The sequence below is a fragment of the Ctenopharyngodon idella genome, chromosome 20, assembly GCF_019924925.1.
Source record: "Ctenopharyngodon idella isolate HZGC_01 chromosome 20, HZGC01, whole genome shotgun sequence".
In the NCBI taxonomy this organism is placed as follows: Eukaryota; Metazoa; Chordata; class Actinopteri; order Cypriniformes; family Xenocyprididae; genus Ctenopharyngodon; species Ctenopharyngodon idella.
The window spans coordinates 27,605,399-27,623,626 of NC_067239.1; the positions used below are offsets into that span (position 1 = coordinate 27,605,399).

Genomic DNA, 18,228 nt, shown 5'->3' on the forward strand with positions numbered 1-18,228 from the left:
TAGCGGACGTCATTTCAAGTCTGAGTTTCCTGTAATAGACCTATAATTCTGCATGTGCATCACTGGTGTGAACCGCAAATAACCTTCACTTACAGTCCTCAAACAATAGGGGTGCCATTTCCCTGGGCTTCTGTAAGATTATATATATATATATATATATATATATATATATATATATATATATATATATATATATATATATAATGGCCCATATTTATAGTTAGGAAAAAAAAAAAAAAAAAAAAAAAAAAAAAAAAAAATCACACAAATTGGATTTAAATTCTATTTAGTCACAAGCATTTTTTGAAGATAACGCACCTCTTTTTACTTCATTTGTGAAACTTTCATTTCTCTCACCTCGAGTGTGCCCCGTTTCACAGGGTTCAGCACCAGGAAGCGTTTCAGGAGGTTCTCACAGTCGGTCGACATGTAGAAGGGAATTCGATATTTGCCCCTCAACACCCGCTCACGAAGTTCCTACAGGTAAAAAGATAATTTCGGCTGTAAAATCTGATTGGATGAGATCTGAAGTCAAATAGCCTATATATGCACACTTGTGACTGCACATCATGACCGCATATTTATTAGAAGTCATAATTTAACTATAACTGCTATTTCAAAAAAGTAATGAGCCACGAGAGGTTGCATGATTTTACATTCTCCTTTGCATTGTGCTTAAAACCACTATAATGCATAACCTCTTATGGCTTAAATGCTTTAATAAATCTCTGATTTCATGCAGCATTTTTCATGAGTCACTACACAAATCCACAGGCTTCTCAGTTGTATGATTCTCTGTGAAGGTTTGAGAGGGCAAAAGTGACCTTTCAGGGATGAGCACACTAACCTTTAGATTCTGTCCATCAAAGGGCAGTGATCCACTGACCAGTGTGTAGAGTATGACCCCCAGACTCCACACATCCACCTCCGGCCCGTCATACTTTTTGCCCTGGAAAAGTTCAGGAGCCGCATACGGCGGGCTGCCACAAAACGTGTCTAGTTTGTTCCCAATAGTAAATTCATTACTGAAACCGAAGTCTGCAATCTTAATGTTCATATCTGCATCCAGCAGTAGGTTTTCTGCCTGCATGAAAGAGCAACAGAAAGAGTGAGAATTTGAAGGAATCTCTTTTTGAATATATTGTGTTTGTTCGGTGGGAGTTTATGATTAATGAAATGCAATTAGATTCTTATATCTTATGAAAACTGTGAAGAACATGTCTGCGTCATATTTAAAAATGCAATATCAAAAGGAAGAAATAATAATGATAATTAAACTAACTTATTAATTAAATTACATTTTAAATAGTAATAAATAATAATGAATTTATAGTAAATAATAATTTTAGGGCCATTAAAATTTGTTGCATTGTTATTAAGAACCAGAATGTTTTTTTTTTAAAGTAATACATTATTTACATTTTATTTCAAATTAAAAATATTTTATTTCAAATTAAAAATATTTCAAGTATATATACACACATATATTGTCTTATACACATTTAAAATATAAACTGCTTGAAGATAAATTTTTTGTTATATTATTTTTATTTTTTAAACAAACAAACAAACAAATAAATAAATAGTGATGACAATATAAAAAGATAACTAATAATAATGGGAATTTCTCAAGAAAGAAAGAAAGAAAGAAAGAAGTTTCTTAAATATCTTAAAAATTTCTTATTAATCTTTAGTGCTGTCAAACGATTAATCGCATGCAAAATAAAAGTCTGTGTTTACATAATATACGTGTATGTACTGTGTATATTATGTATATATATATATAAATAAACACGCATGTATCTATTTAACAAAAATATATTATATTTATATATAATATAATATAAATATATATGTAAATATTTCTTAAATAAATACATGCATGTGTGTGTATTTATATATACATAATAAATACACACAGTACACACACATATTATGTAAACACAGACTTTTATTTTGAATGCGATTAATAATTTGACAGCACTATTTTACATCATAATGTTTCTTTGTTATGAAAAAATCCTGAAATCTGCTGCTTATTTCCAGGCTTAAATTTGATTTTGAATCCCAGCTTTAGACCTCACTGTATGCATAAAGTAAATGTCATTTCTCTAAGAGGCTCCTTACAGTTACTCCTTACTAACCTACATAAACACAGACAGGTACAGAGAGTGAAAGTGGCAGCACACAACACAAGTAAGTCAAGTAAGACCCACATTTCCACCTGGCTTCCTTCACACGAGTCATTTAAACGCTTCACTCTGACACTGGCCTCATGCATCATTTACAGAGCATCAGTCTGGAAACAAAGTGTGTAATGGAGCATGGACACTTGGAGGGGGAAAGCAGACGCAAGGGAGACGGGAAAGAGGAAGCAGGATCAGCAGGGGTTCTTGCTTATGTTCTGTCCTGTTCAGAGACATGGCCACTAATTGATTTGATCATTTGTTCTGTACCAAAGCACTGACTTAAATCCCATTTTGGTACAAAAGGAGCATCTACGTGTAGGGCTTTTGACAGAATAGCAGTGTTTGTTGGGGCAGAAAGATGAAACAATCACACTCAAGTGACCTTACCTTGAGATCTCTGTGGACAATGTGTTTTTGATGGCAATACTGAACCGCTGAAACAATCTGAAGAAGAAAAGGAGACAAAGGAGTTTTAGAATGTGGAGAGAGAGAGAGAGACAGAACTGATTGGATGACAGACAGGGTGTGGTGTAACAGCCAATACGCCACATTAACTGGCATCATCGCTTTTTCCCAGAATGCCATTGATTGGACGGGGGAGCATGTGCGCTGTGGGTTCTGACACATGGTCCAGGATGATAAATGAGGGGCGAGAGAGAGGCTTGCTGAAACTGACTGCTCAGCTGCATGCCTGACGCTTCAGAATCTGGGTGTGAGATTGAGGGACCTTGTTTCTTCTTAAATACAGCAATAAATCAAAATTTAACAAACACTACCATTTAAAAGTTTGGGGTCAGTGATTTTTTTTTTTCATTAATACTTTTATTCAGCAAGAAAGCATTAAATTGATCAAAAGTGACAGTAAAGATTTATAATGTTACAAAAGATTTCGATTTAAAATAATTATTCTTTTGAACAAAGAATCCTGAATGTGTGTGTGTGTATGTATATATATATATTAGGGCTGTCAAAATTAATATATATATATATATATATATATATATATATATATATATATATATATATATATATATATATATTAGGGCTGTCAAAATTAATGCGTTAATGCATGCAATAAACGACTTGCACAGAAAGCCGCTTCAGACAGTGTTTGAAAGGACAAAAACACACAAAATTATGCCAAAATGCAAGGCCTGTTTTTTCGAGTATCCTTGTATCCTTGTAAGCAGTCTTAAATTAGATAAATGCAGACTTAAATGAACCTAAAGAGTTGTGAGAAAATGGGATGCGTGTCAGATCCGCACCAGGTGTGTGGCAGGTCTTAAAGTGACAGCAGCCTAATAAACGTGTTGCTGTCTGTCATTAATGTTAATCAAATAACAAAAGAAAAAGAGAAAATCACTCACTCCTTTTGACTGAATAACTTTTGCAGCTTTAATAAGAATTAGGGATGTAACGGTATTATCAATATCGTGGTATCTTGATAGCAAAATTGTCTCGATATCATCGTGGTCACACGACTGTATGAAACAATATGTCTTCCAGGCAAAAAGTGTAGTTTTTTTTTTTAAGCCCACTGGAGCAGAACAGAGGGAAGTGGTAAAGGGGTTGGGAACCGAGAACCGGTTCTTATCCAGAACAAAGTGCAAGGAGCGTATACTTTAATAGGGATGTCTCACCTCATGAATATTATAACAATGAATGCACTGAAAAGCCCTTGCGCTACTCATTTACGTCAGATATCAATGCAGAGAGAGAGAGAGGTGCACAAAGCTGCACTCTTAATCTTTAAAAGATCGCGTTCTTGATTTCATCACCCATGATCTAATTCCTAAATGACAACGATTCGCCCGTGTAGGCTATATTAAACCTTTGACAAAAATAAAATTGCGAGATTCAAATCTGATCTAGAGAACAGTTGTCATATTTAGATATAAACAGCTTCACAAACAATCTTTTCAAACACACAGTATCATTTCTGGTACAAATATTCCAATTATCACAGAAGTATACAAAGGTGTATTATTCAGATAAACGCGGTTGTCTACGTTACCGATCAAACAGAATAAATCACCTTTTGAAAATGCTTCTACTAATATATCGATTGCATTGTTACGCCACTAGGTGGCAACAAATTACTGTTAAAACTGTATCACTGAATCATTCTTTCAGAAACAGTGACATCTTTATGAATCCAATTTGTGTTGAATTTGTGGTAACACTTTACAATAAGGTTCATTTGTTAACATTAGTTAATGTATTAAATAACATGAACTAACCATGAGCAATACATGTTACTGTACTTGTTAGTCTTTGTTAATGTTAGTTAATAAAAATACAGCTGTTCATATTGTTCATGTTAGTTTACAGTGCATTAACTCATGTTAACAAATACAACTAATGATGTATTAGTAAATGTTGAAATTAACGTTAAAGATTAATGAATGGTGTAGAAATGCAGTTCATTTTTAGTTAATGTTATTAGTCAAACTGACAAAGTCTTCATTTATCTTTTTTTTTTTTTTTTTTTAAATATTGCAATAAATATTGTATCATGGACTTCATATCAAGATATTATCGTATCGTGAGATTTTGATATTGTTACATCCCTAATAAGGATTAATCTATATTTAAGTTATAATTTATGCAGTGAAGACTGTGCATTGTTTGAGTATTCAGTTTTTTGACCTACCTGAAAATCTTTTCCAAGGTTATATGGGTCAAAAACAATGCAAACAATAACGTTTGTGCATTTTTACAGGGCAAGTAAAAATCTGAACCGGTCTGACTGGGCCAACAGAAAAAATTGAGCCCAGATATACTGAAGGACACAGGTAAATGTGACATTTATTAGTATGGGTTTATGTGAAGATTGTTTTAAAGTTTAAGTTTTAAGAAAAAAATCTATTTTATAAGGGGCTTTCGCACTGAATAATTCTAGGAACTCAGTTATAGGAACTAGCCACTAGGATAGTTCCCTGAGAACTAATTTCTCCCACGGGCCATGCTCCAGGTTGCATTCGCACCGGCAATAGGAACTCTGAAGCGGCTGACAGCGACGTCTTTAAGCGCAGCATTTGGATGGAAGATGCCGTGAACGGAGCTCTGTTTGTTGTGTCGTGGATTTCGTGATAACAGAGATGGAATGTAAACGCATTAATTTATGCGACTGAAAGAGCAAAAAGTAGGGCTAAGAGACGAAATTTCCTATGACAACTTTCAGTATTACATATCATCGAGGCTGAGAAAAGAACACAACCCCGCAGACAGCAGGTAAATGCCATTATCGCTGTTTTCCATGTGTGTGAAGTAAATATGTTTTTACGGCTTTTTAAAAATGCTGGGTGCCGGTGTTTGACATGCGTTTGACCAATAAACGTACACTTATGTCACTGATAGTTCCTATAGTGCTGGTTTAGACCCTACTCTAAAGTAGGAGATAATTTAGTTCCCCCAAAAGAAACATATATATATATATATATATATATATATATATATATACACATATACATATATATATATATATATATATATATGTTACTTTTTATATTGTGTAATGCTCCCAAATTATAGCTCATTATCATTGTGGTTTTCTCTTCTCATAACATTCTTGATACTGTTTAATATTCATGCAGCTCTATCCATGGATAGTGTCCCAGACATCAGATAGAGGGGCAGATTACCATTTCTTTCTCTGGCTGGTGGAAGAATCTGTTCGTTTTCTGCTCCGCTCAAAAATCTCAGCGGTGCTTCATGCCTGACCCAGATAAGCTGTCTCCACAGCAGCAGAGGGCTCAGATGGAGGAGAGGAGGATGGGAGGGAGGGAGCCAGAGGGAGACCCCATCTCTATGACTACAGATGTCTGCATCAGCTGCAGGCTAACCCACCGTACCCGTCCATTAGACCAATGGGTCGCATTGGGAAGGAGGGAGGTTGAGAGGGGTCTTCGGGTAATTAAAAGGAGCAAATGATGCTGTCAGTGGGTGACCGTCTCATTAGAGCTCTCTCACTGCACTAAACACCTGGAGATGTTTTTTGTTGATGGCACATTTGAGTAAATGCTAAAGTAAAAGCTTACAGCTACTAATATCACTGTATGTATTTATCAACCATGATTAATTTATTCCACAACCAAACGTTTATGGGATTATTACGAATAAAGTGAGTATTCGGCTGGTCAAGTGATCTTAACCATAAAACGTGACCACCTTTATGTAGAACAATATAAATAATCTAGGACATTGATAACGGCTTCAACTCACATAAATAATAATAATTTTTTTTTGGTTAATAATAATGATAATAATAACTTAATCAAAACTATGTACATATATTTTTTTAAAAATAATTAAAATGACAAAAACATCTCTGCTCTGATTGGTCAGATGGCCCAGTCTGTTGTGATTAGTCTACTCTGCTCTGATTGGTCAAGTGGCCCAATCTGTCAGTAGTCCCTCACTGCAGAACATTCGAGATCCAGGGGGCGGAGTCAGGTAGGTTAAGGTATATGTAAAGTGGGAGGAATTGGATCTAGAACCAGGGTGTGGAGACGGGTAGGTTTAGGGATACGTAAAGTGGGAGGAGTTGGATCTAGATGAGTGAGGACCATCTCAGCTCCGTAGGATTCCTCAGCGCTTGATACACAGTGATATGAACAGTAACGATGGCGTCGGTTTTACTATATCAATTACAGCATGAGACCTCATCCTTTTAAAGTGCAGCAAAGTGGATTTGCAGCACTGAAAACAGAGACAGCACGAACCAAACTCTTCCAGGCCTCAGCTACAACTACAGTGTTCGTGGGCAGCCAATGAAGACAACAGGCTGGCATTATGCAGATTTGTTACATTGTCATGTAGGTCTTTAACACTTTCACAAACAGCTATATTACACACTGCATGAAAGTAATATTTGAAAAAGCATAATAGAGGCACTTTAAAGCAGCTATTAGCCACATTGTTGTCTCATTATGTTGAGTGTTTAACTTAGGAAGTAGCTTCAGATCATTATAATGAAAATATATAGGGATATTTATTTTAATAGAATAACATCTCATTTAAATTTGTGTACAAATGCCATAAATTTCAAATTTCTAGTCAAATAATGAGTCAAGAAAGAGATGTCAGGGTTTTTCCTACATTGAAAATTTTTTGGCGGCCGCCAAAACAAATTTTTGTTCTGCCAAAGCCTTATTTGATCAGTTATTGAGAGTTGTTTATTAGTGATGCAGATGACGGACAGAACGAGCAGAGAGCTCCTCCCTCGTGCGCACGAACTCTCTCTGTCTTCAAAGTAAGCACGGTTTTTGCTCTCTCTCTACCTCGCACATAATAATCGAAATCAACTAACACGATGCTAAAAGTTCGGAAGACCGAATTCATGTTTCACGAGGCGCATTCGGAGAATGTTTTTCCTGAATAACCGCTGGGTGTGAATAGTCCTCTAAAGAACATCACCTCATCTTCTCTGACAGGCGTCCCGCACATGCAGCTGACATAAACCACACTTTCAGTAAACAAAAAGAAAATCCTATCCAGTGATGAAGTGTTTTCTGTGTTGACAAATCTTTTGCGATGTCCTAATAACAGTCGTGATTCGCACGCAACGCGTCCACGTCTGATTTGCGACCTAATGACTCATTTCATGAATGAATCATGAAAACAACTGATCTGTCCACACGGTCTATAACGAATCATTTACTCGAACAACTCTGAAATGAGAACATAAGTGTGCTTACCCCATTTAGCAAGAGTGGTTAGTAAAATTAGCCTTAATAATCCACAGTATTTTCAGGTTATTTAAATGACAATGTGTAGTAAATTAGGCCTACCTATAAAATCAGTTAGTTTAGACTGGAGTGAGGTGAAACCAGAACAAAGCAAGTTGTTGTTAGCTAGGTGCATTCAATTGTATATGGTAGAAAATTATATTATTAGTTAAAGTAACTTTTTAATGCTACTTTTTAATACTGATTATTAATTATTATTATTATACATCCCAAAATAATTTTCAGGTCTAGCAAAGAAGCATCTTCTCTTACAAAGCTATGAAATCACAGATTAGCAAGAAAGAATTACAGTGAGAGTGACGGGTACTTTATTGTCAGTATTGGGCTCGCAGATCACGTGGGTAGGGCACTTTTTACTGTTTGTGTGGATGACCATGTCTGTCACCACCGAAGACCATTTTTGACCCAGGAAAAACCCTGGATGTTATCAAATTGCTGTTATTATAGATACATTTGATTGGTCACACTTGAAATCAAGTTGAGTGCAATGCATTGTTGTCTGGTTTAGGGGTTTCTTGCTGAATACCGAGGACTTTGTCGAAATTTGGTATCCTATCCTATGCATAGAGAAAACATGCACAATATGCCCAGTAAATATAATGAAAAAATTGCATTATCCCATTTCAAACACTCCGAAATTCTCAGATTCTGACACTACTGTAATGTCAGCAAATTAGTTTTGACGAGGGCTTGTGGTTTTCCACAAGTGGTTCTTAAACTGTTCAAACCATAATTAGTTTTTGACCCCAAACCAAAAGTCGAGTATATGGGACACATTCAACCCACTGGGAAACCCTTCACACAGGATCAACCGCCAATCACACAAGCGTCAACCAATTGCAGCTCACAGCTTGCCATTTCCATGGCAACCAAGAGCCATGTGAATGGGCAGGGCGGCCCGGGTGAGAGCGAGAGGGCGGGACAGGGTTGTATTGAGCACACTGCAGTACTGTACCTGTCTAAATTTAGCTCTGGCCTCCTTCTCCTTCATGCGTCCATGTGCTACGAGGTAGTCAAACACCTCCCCTGTGGAGAGAAGAGACGCACATTCTCAGTTTCATATGCTTCATTATGTAGAATTACGGGCTTGTCTGCACAAGATTACATAACATAAGAAGCAGTCACATTAGCTTCATCAAACTCACCACCGCTGGCGTACTCCATCACCAGATAAAGTGTCTTGTCTGTTTCTATGACCTCAAAGAGTTTTACTGTAGAAAGAGACAGAGAAAGAGACATTGATCATTAAAATCAATGATCATTATCCTGCTGGTTTTATTGTTCTGACTTGAGTGCACAAAATACATTTTTGTTTGTATTGCAGGCCAATATGACAGCTGTCTGTCTTTGTGGATGCAGCGCAGTAAAAGATTTTGGTTACTGATGTTCAGACTTTTCTTTACTCCAGTCTTCAGTGTCACATGATCCTTCAGAAATCATTCTAATATGCTGATTTGCTGCTCAAGAATCATTTCTTATTTTTATCAATGTTGAAACCGGTTGTGCTGCTTAATATTTTTGTGGAAACAATAATGAATAGGAAGTTGCATCCTTGCTAAATAATTTTTTTTTTTTTTTTTTTTTTAAATATTGCTTTTCAACAGTCATGTTAATTTATAAATATGCTATTGTTCACTGTTAAATTCATGTTTGCTCATAATAAACTAACGTTCTTTTATACAGTTTGCAATGTTAAGAATGTCAAATTGTAGAAATTAACATTAACTTGCATTAATAAATGCAGTTCATTACACCTAATGAATTAACAAATTTAACTGTTAACTTTATTCTTTTGATTTTAGGTTGGAATATAACCTGGACATTTCTTCCTAAAATATAGTATTTTCTAAAACCTTTTGATTCAACATTTTAATCATTGTTTCTCTTAAAGCATATAAATGAGCTGAAATATAATTCAGTTCACAGTGTGCCTGCAGAGCTACAACTGCACAGACATATGCCATGAAAACGTTACAGTAACTGAACGCTGTTTGAAATGTGAGTGACGGGCCAGGTTTAAGTAACAGTACCCGACGACACACAACATCAAACATGTACTCCCAACATGCACACTAAATTTAGTAACACTGTAAATGCCAGTGAAGGCAGCGCTCTGCTTCTGTGACAGCGATGATTGACTTCCGACTCTACACAAACACGCACTAAAGCTTTAGTGATCCGGTAACAAAACTTCATCTATTCTGAAAATAGGTCACCATAAATCTGTCAGGTTATGTTATATATTATATAAACTACAGAAAGCTTTTGTAACATTATACACTACCGTTCAAAAGTTTGGGGTCAGTAAGAAATTCTTTAATTTTTTTGGAAAGAAATTAATACTTTTATCAAGCAAGGATGCATTAAATTGATCAAAAGTGAGGTAAAAACATTTATAATGTTACAAAAGATTCTATTTCAGATAAATGCTGTTCTTTTGAACATTCTATTCATCAAAGAATCCTGAATTTTTTTTACACAACTGTTTTCAACATTGATAATAATAAATGTTTCTTGAGCATCAAATCAGCATATTAGAATGTTTCTGAAGGATCATGTGATGGATGATGTTGAAGAATCATAACAGGAATAAATCACACATTTTAAAATATATTCAAATAGAAAACAGTTATTTTAAATTGTAATAATATTTCACAATATTACTGGATTTTTTTTGGTATTTTTAGTCAAATAAATGCAGCATTGGTGAGCAGACGAGGCTTCTTTTAAAAACATACTTACATAAGTACACAGTCTTGTCTTTTTGTCCGATTTCCAAATATTTTTTGATTCATATCAAAGTTTGTATTAATGTAATTCACCTCATAGCTGGTTGGTTTGGTTCATGGCTGATAATTCTTTAATAAAGATTTTTCAGGAATCCCTATAGGGAAAAATCCATCCATCTTCAACCGCTTATCCGAGATCGGGTCGCGGGGGCAGCAGCTCCAGCAGGGGACCCCAAAATTCCCTTTCCCGAGCCACATTAACTAACTCTGACTGGGGGATCCCGAGGCGTTCCCAGACCAATGTGGAGATATAATCTCTCCACCTAGTCCTGGGTCTTCCCCGAGGCCTCCTCCCAGCTGGACGTGCCTGGAACACCTCCCTAGGGAGGCGCCCAGGGGGCATCCTTACCAGATGCCCGAACCACCTCAACTGGCTCCTTTCAACGCAAAGAAGCAGCGGCTCCTCACGAATGGCCGAACTTCTCACCCTATCTCTAAGGGAGTGGCCAGCCACCCTCCTGAGGAAACCCATTTCGGCTGCTTGTACCCGCAATCTAGTTCTTTTTTTCCCAGCCTTCATGACCATAGGTGAGGGTAGAAACAAAAATTGACCGGTAGATCGAGAGCTTTGCCTTACGACTCAGCTCTCTTTTCATCACAATGGTGCGGTAAAGCGACTATAGTACCGCCACCGCTGCTCCGATTCTCCAGCCAATCTCCCGCTCCATTGTCCCCTTTGGTGGGCTGGGGATCTCATCACTGCTTTTTACAGATGATGTGGTCCTGATGGCATCATCGGTCCAAGACCTGCAACACTCACTGGATCGGTTCTCAGCTGAGTGTGAAGCGGCTGGGATGAGGATTAGCACCTCTAAATCTGAGGCCATGGTTCTCAGCAGGAAACCATGTGCCTGCTCCGAGTAGGGAATGAGTCCTTGCCCCAAGTGAAGGAGTTCAAGTACCTCAGGGTCTTGTTCACGAGTTCATGGACAAATGAATGGAAAAATACTTCTGAAACCAAGGCTGCTGAAAAAGTGTACTGTTGGCATGACTAAGCGCATCAGTGAATAAAGACTTTAATTTCAGTTGTTTCTCACAAAAAGCTATTGAATGGCTTCTGAACACTTATGAAGACTTAATAAAGTGAGAAAAAAAGTATGGTCAACTTTAATGGGAGGTTTTTTTTTTTTTTTGGAGCTTGTCAGGCATGATTGATAGATTACAAGAACTGCATAACAATTCTTCAAATATGTCTACAGAAATTTTTCAACGGACCAAAAATAACTATGCCGGTTGGGAACAACAGAAGGGCGAGCGCTTTCATTTAGCTCTGCCCTGATTGTGCCAGGCTCCCCGTTTGACACAACCAGATCCACATCAACGCCACCCACATCCACTTCTGGCAAACCACTCCGCCTTTTTCCCTCATTTGCGAGAGTAGGAAAAAAAGTAGGTCATCCCTGGGGCAGTGATAACGCGTGACCAGACAGCGTACTCTCGACAGCCCAAGGACAGGCAGGAGGAGACGATACCCGAGCATGTACCGCCACAGTCCGTGCTGATAATAGCAAAGGGCATCGCATGTGTAAGCGGAAGCAAGCATTGTCATGACAACCCCTGCATTTCCCAATTCCTGGAAAGATGCTCTACATTCATTGAACGAAAATGAAAGACGATCAAATGAGGGGCGAGTGAGGAGAAAGGCTGTCTTTGAGATACAGAGGTTATGTGAGGAGGCTGACAGAGGTAAAATCTGAATGAAGGGAGAAAGGTTAGGAAGTGCGTGGGCCGTAGCTGGGAGTTAACAATTACCTTCCCTCCTACTCGCTGGTAACACGTTATCTTCCCGACAATGCGTCAAACACTTTCACCTGTGCTGGGAATCTGATTCATTTTTTGCAGATCAGTTCGTTTGGATGGTTTGTTTCAGTGAAGTGGTTGAAAGAAACAATTTGTACTGTATTGTTCCCAGAGGTCCTTTTTTGTAGTGAAATAAATATTTAGTTAAATACTGCTTTTTGAAAAATAGATCTCATCAAATGTGTTGCCAAACAAAGTTCTCCCAGTCTCACAAACACTATACACAAGATTTTTAACAAAATGATTTAAAACAGTGATTTGTATGCGAAACGATAAGGTATTTTGTGAAGTCACAGTGAAAGAAGAGTTCCTGCAAACCTTCCATTGGTTTCATAATCCATTTAGATTGAAGCACATGCAAACAAGGTTAACTGTAAACGTAAGCTAAGACATTGTTATCCAATGCAATACCAAACCATTTGTGTGAACTCTAACCTGCAAATTCACCTGATCAACAAACAATTAAAAGGTCACAGCCTAAACTTTTGGACAAACTTAGAAGTTGTCTAGCTTGGCATTCTGCAGGCTCAAAGCCTTGTGTGATTGGAGCATATAACGTTTGATTGAAAATATATATCTTTATTATGTGGTCACCGTTTTATAATGAAGCAAACAGGGGTTTTCAAATGGGCTGCAACAATTATTCTATTTATTCTATTATTCTACAGACAAGATTCTGTTCTGCATACAGTTTTGCGACAGAATTATTTTTAATTCTAAGTAAAGAAAAGTAATGCCATTAATGAAATAAAAAAAAGAATTTATTAAATCATATTTTAATTTGTATAAAATATAGTGGCAAAAGAAAAGCCACTTATTTAATTTTGCATATTATTTAATTTAACAATGTTTAATAGCACACTTACTATTTTTGTCATTACTATTTTGGGGCTGGTAAGATGTTTTCTTTCAGAAAATGTTTTTGAAAGAAGTCTCTTATGCTCACAAAAGCAATTATTTGATCAATATTTAAAAATTTTATAATAACAGTCACATTGTGAAATAAAATAACTGTTCTCTATTTTAATATATTTTAAGATGTAATTTATTCCTGTGATGCAAAGCTGAATTTTCAGCATCATTACTCCAGTCTTCAGTGTCACATGATCCTTCAGAAATCATTCTAATATGCTGATTTGGTGCTCAAGAAAAATTTCGTATTATCATCCATGTTGAAAACAGTTGTGCTGCTTAATATTTTGTGGAAACCATGATGTTTTACTGTCATTTTTAATCAATTTAATGCATCCTTACTGAATAAAAGTATTAATTTCCTTATTTATTTTTTTTTATCTTACTGGCTTGGTGCTACAAGATTTAGTGAAGAGTCAGCATCCAGAGCTAAAACTACATATATTAAAATAGGAAACAAGGGTCTTTCATGAACACAAACACCTGCTCATGTCCGGGAATGGCAGATGGGGGTCGCTGAGGGGCAATAAAGGTATTGGGGTGAGTGAGGGGCCACACAGAGATGACATCATGAGACAGGAGGGGGGAGGAGAGGCATGTGCAGTCCGTCAGATGATGGATGCTCAACAATGGAACACACAGAGGCATACAGGAGTGCTTTTGTGCTGCCGGGAGGAGCCGGTCGGCTGTCTGAATAGGAGCGGTGTGGCGGCTCTGGGAAAAGCAGAGGGAGTTCCTGCACAGGGGATTAGAGAGGCCTCCACTACAGTCCGCTTTGTGTGCCACATTCCCAAACCCCTCTACAGAGAGAGAGAGAGCGAGCTTCTAAAAACAGATTACTGTAGGACAACTCACCAATATTTGGATGATTTAGAATCTTCATTATTCTTACTTCCCTGAAGAGCTGCAAAAGAAAAGAAAAAGAAAAATTATGAGGATGAGCTAGATTTTTTTTTTTTTTACATTCACTGATGAAAAGTGGTGTGCAAAACTCAGTCCCAATTCTAGGGTGATGTATACTACCTTTCAAAAGTTTGGGGGTCTATAAGATTTGTTTTGAAAGAAATAAATAGTTTTGTTAAGCAAGGACGCATTAAAATGATCAAAAGTGACAGGAAAGATTTTTATAATAATACAAAAGTTTTCTATTTCAAATAAATGATGTTATTTTGAGCTTTCTAATAATCAGAGAATCTTAAAAGAAACGTTACATGGTTTCCACAAAAATATTAAAGGCTTAGTTCACCCAGAAATGAAAATTCTGTCATTAATTACTCACCCTCATGTCGTCCCACAACCATAACACCCTTCGAAACACAGATATTTTTGATAAAATCCGAGAGGTGTCTGACTCGTCCATAGACAGCACTATAACCACCACTTTCAAAGTCCAGAAAGGTAGTAAAGACATTGCTAAAACAGTCGTGACTGCAGTGGTTCAACCTTAATTTTATGAAGCGTATTGGCCTCAGTATTGGCCAAAGCAGATCACGTGAGCAGCACGACGTATGCGTGTGATGCTGATGCAGGAGCCGGCCAATAATGAGTCGGCGTTCTGATGTAGAACCTGGAAGCGCTGGATGTAAACAATGTATGAGAATGACACAGAAGAGAAGATATTGTTGAATAAAGTCGTTATTTTTGTTTTGTTTTTGCGCAAAAAAGTATTCTCGTTGCTTCATAAAATTAAGTTTGAAGTCATATACCTCTCAGATTTCATCAAAAATATCTTAATTTGGGTTCCGAAGACGAATGAGGGTCTTACGGGTGTGAAACGACATGAGGGTGAGTAATAAATGACAGAATTTTCATTTTTGGGTGAACTATCCCTTTAAGCACAACTGTTTTTGACATTGATAAAAAAGAAAAGTTTCTTGGGCACCAAATCAGAATATTAGAATGATTTCTGAAGGATCATGTGACAATATTTCTGTTTTATGGTATTTTTGATCAAATAAATGCATCCTTGGTGAGCAAGACTTCATTCAAAAACATTGAAAAGTCTTATTGACCCTAAAAATTTGAATGGTAGTGTAGGCAGTTGCTAAGGTGTTCTATGTGGTTGCTAGGTAGTTTCTTACTGGGTCAAAAGAGCTCACCACCAAGTCTCTGATATTCTGAATTTCTGGTATCTAAAAACAGCTCAACATCCTCCCTTTAAAGTAAGTCTATGGGATTTTTGGTTTATCGTTCAGCAGGCAAAAATAATATGTGGAAACATTAAGAAAAGGTATAGTACACTCGTTGTTCGATTCAGCGAAAAATAATTTTCCATACCCATTGTCCAAAACAATATTTGAAGGCTCCCCAACTCTACCCAATAAAATATTTTAGAGCATAGCATAAATAGAAATATGTATTTTTGTTAAAAAAAGTAACCAAATACTAAACAATAGCTTGATTTTCAGTTGTTTTAACTTATTTTAATGCCTGTTTTGTCTCATTTTAAATAAATTTAAGTCATCTTGATGCCTCTTTGGAAGTTTGTTGAGGCTCCCTGGTGGGAACCACTTCAAAGCTTGTGCACCATTCAGAATTGACTGAGAATACTATTCCTATTCCATCTTTCTCTCTTTATGTTATCGCCACATATCTGTTTACTCCAGTCTTCTGATTCTTTCATCCCCATTTATTTTCAAAAGTCCAGTGCGTCACTCTGACGCGTGCAGTCACATACGAAAAGACTGAAAGCATGAGAAAGAGTGAAAGGTACAAAACGTTGTGTGTCCATTTCACAGAGTTCAATAGTCAGTAGTCATTGCACAAAAAGAAACTACCGAAAATCAATACCCGCCTCTGAGTGCAGGGCTAATTAGGCTCTTAGTCAGCCAGCAATGTTCTGAACCCAGCAATCTATACTAAAGCACTAGTACAAACATGCTTTCTCACACATCAGAACATGTGGACACGGTCAGGCACTCTAGAATAACCTGAGCTGACATCAAAGTGTACGTTTGTGGCCGTTGAACCCCAGCGCCGCAGTACAGTAGCCGCCCCGAGCACGGCAGATCTAAATAATGGCATCTCATTTAAATAGGCCAGAGCGTAAAAGACTAAATTTAGCAGTATACACAGCCTGTGACTTTAAGCATGAAAAGTGGTAACACAATCTGTTCATACAGCCGTTGTGCAGTTTATTTTCCACACAGATAGCTCCGCTTTACTGCTGCTGCTGAATCTACAGCGCCACAGCAAAAGAAATCATATTTTACTCAAATATGCAGACTTCACTGAATATGTGATGAGACAAAATAAGTAAATAAAGGCAACATAACATGTCTGTAACACATTACAATGTCTTCGTTGGCTGCTCTCAAAACAGCCGTACAGAAAAATTAGTGTGATACAATATTACAATTCATGAGCCGGTTCTTGAAATGAATCAGCCAAAAGACTCAGAAATTCATGAGTTATTCGTTTGATCAGCCTGACGAATACTTCACTGAACTCCCTGTATTTATTAGAGCAGTAATGAATTGTCCAAAAAGACTCACAAATGTATGTTTGAATCAGTATGATTACCCTCCACTGAATTAACTCCCCAAATCTATCAAAATGGTGAATCCGCTAAAAAGACCCCAGAACTCGTGAGTTTAATGAGAGTCAGTATGAGTCCTTCACTAAATTATCAAAGTGGTAATGAATAAGTCAAAAAGACTCACAAACTTATCAGTTTCTGTTCGAATCAGCATGTTTAACCCTTTACTGAAGTAAAGGAATAGTCACACAAAAATGAAAATCACCCCATAGTTTACTCTCCCTCAAACCATCCTAGGTGTATATGACTTTCTTCTTTCAGCCAAACACAATTGGAGTTACTTTAAATAATATCCTGGCGTCTTCCCAGCTTTGTAATGGCATTGAATAGTGTCCGAGATTTTGAAGCTCCAAAAAGTGCATCCATCCATCATAAAAGTAATCCATTCAACTCAAGTGGGTTAATAAATGCGATGGGTTTTTGTAAGAAAAATATCCATATTTAAAACTTTATAAACTATAATCACTGGCTTTCGGCAACGGCCGTATGTGCGTTCAAAAGAGAGTCGAGTTTCGGAGGAAGGGTGACCTCTGACCTAACGTATGACTTAGGACAGAGCAAAACAAAATGCCGGTCAAAAATTAGAAGTCTAAAATTAGACGTTTTAAAGAAATCTTCGATATATGAGAAGAGGAGCTAAATGTGGATATTTTTCTTACAAAAACCCATCGCTTCACTTCAGAAGGCATTTATTAACCCACCGGAGTTGTATGGATTACTTTTATGATGGACGGATGCACTTTTTGGAGCTTCAAAAACTCGGGCTCTATTCAATGCCATTACAAATCTGGGAAGAGCCAGGATATTATTTACTCTGATTGTGTTTGGCTGAAAGAAGAAAGTCATATACAACTAGGATGGCTTGAGGGTGAGTGGGATAATTTTTAGGTGAACTATGCCTTTAACAAATGAGTCATAAAAATTCACAAACTCATCAGTTTCTGTTTGAATTAGACTTGCTAATTCTTTCCCGAATGAACTCACTAAATTTGACTGAATTTAATTTTGTCTGACTCAAGAATAAAACAAGAATTCTTTTGTGTATTTAAGAGTTTTGAACAGTATTAACACTGACTGGATGATATGACAACAATATTGAAATATTTAATTAAATTTAAAACACTAACCCTCGGTTTCACAGACAAGGATTAAGCTAGTCCCAGACTAAAATGCATATTTGAGCTGTCTTAACTAAAAGTAACTTGTACTGATATATCTTAAATTATGTCAGTGCCATTTTTTTGTCTCAA

At 36.8% G+C, this 18,228-nt stretch overlaps 1 protein-coding gene across 15 annotated transcripts in view; it reads right to left on the reverse strand.

The window, feature by feature from the left end:
* mark3b (MAP/microtubule affinity-regulating kinase 3b) overlaps positions 1–18,228 on the reverse strand; it is a 70,163-nt gene that overhangs the window by 21,025 nt on the left and 30,910 nt on the right. For 14 of the 15 annotated variants that reach the window (XM_051873956.1, XM_051873965.1, XM_051873966.1 and 11 more), the window contains exons 4-9: positions 14,296–14,344; positions 9,085–9,150; positions 8,895–8,965; positions 2,577–2,633; positions 848–1,084; positions 358–477 (exon numbers count right to left, since the gene is read on the reverse strand). In XM_051873956.1, coding sequence (XP_051729916.1) covers positions 358–477; positions 848–1,084; positions 2,577–2,633; positions 8,895–8,965; positions 9,085–9,150; positions 14,296–14,344 — 600 coding nt within the window. The remainder of the gene's footprint in view (positions 1–357; positions 478–847; positions 1,085–2,576; positions 2,634–8,894; positions 8,966–9,084; positions 9,151–14,295; positions 14,345–18,228) is intronic. The other variant, XM_051873964.1, reaches the window with a different exon arrangement.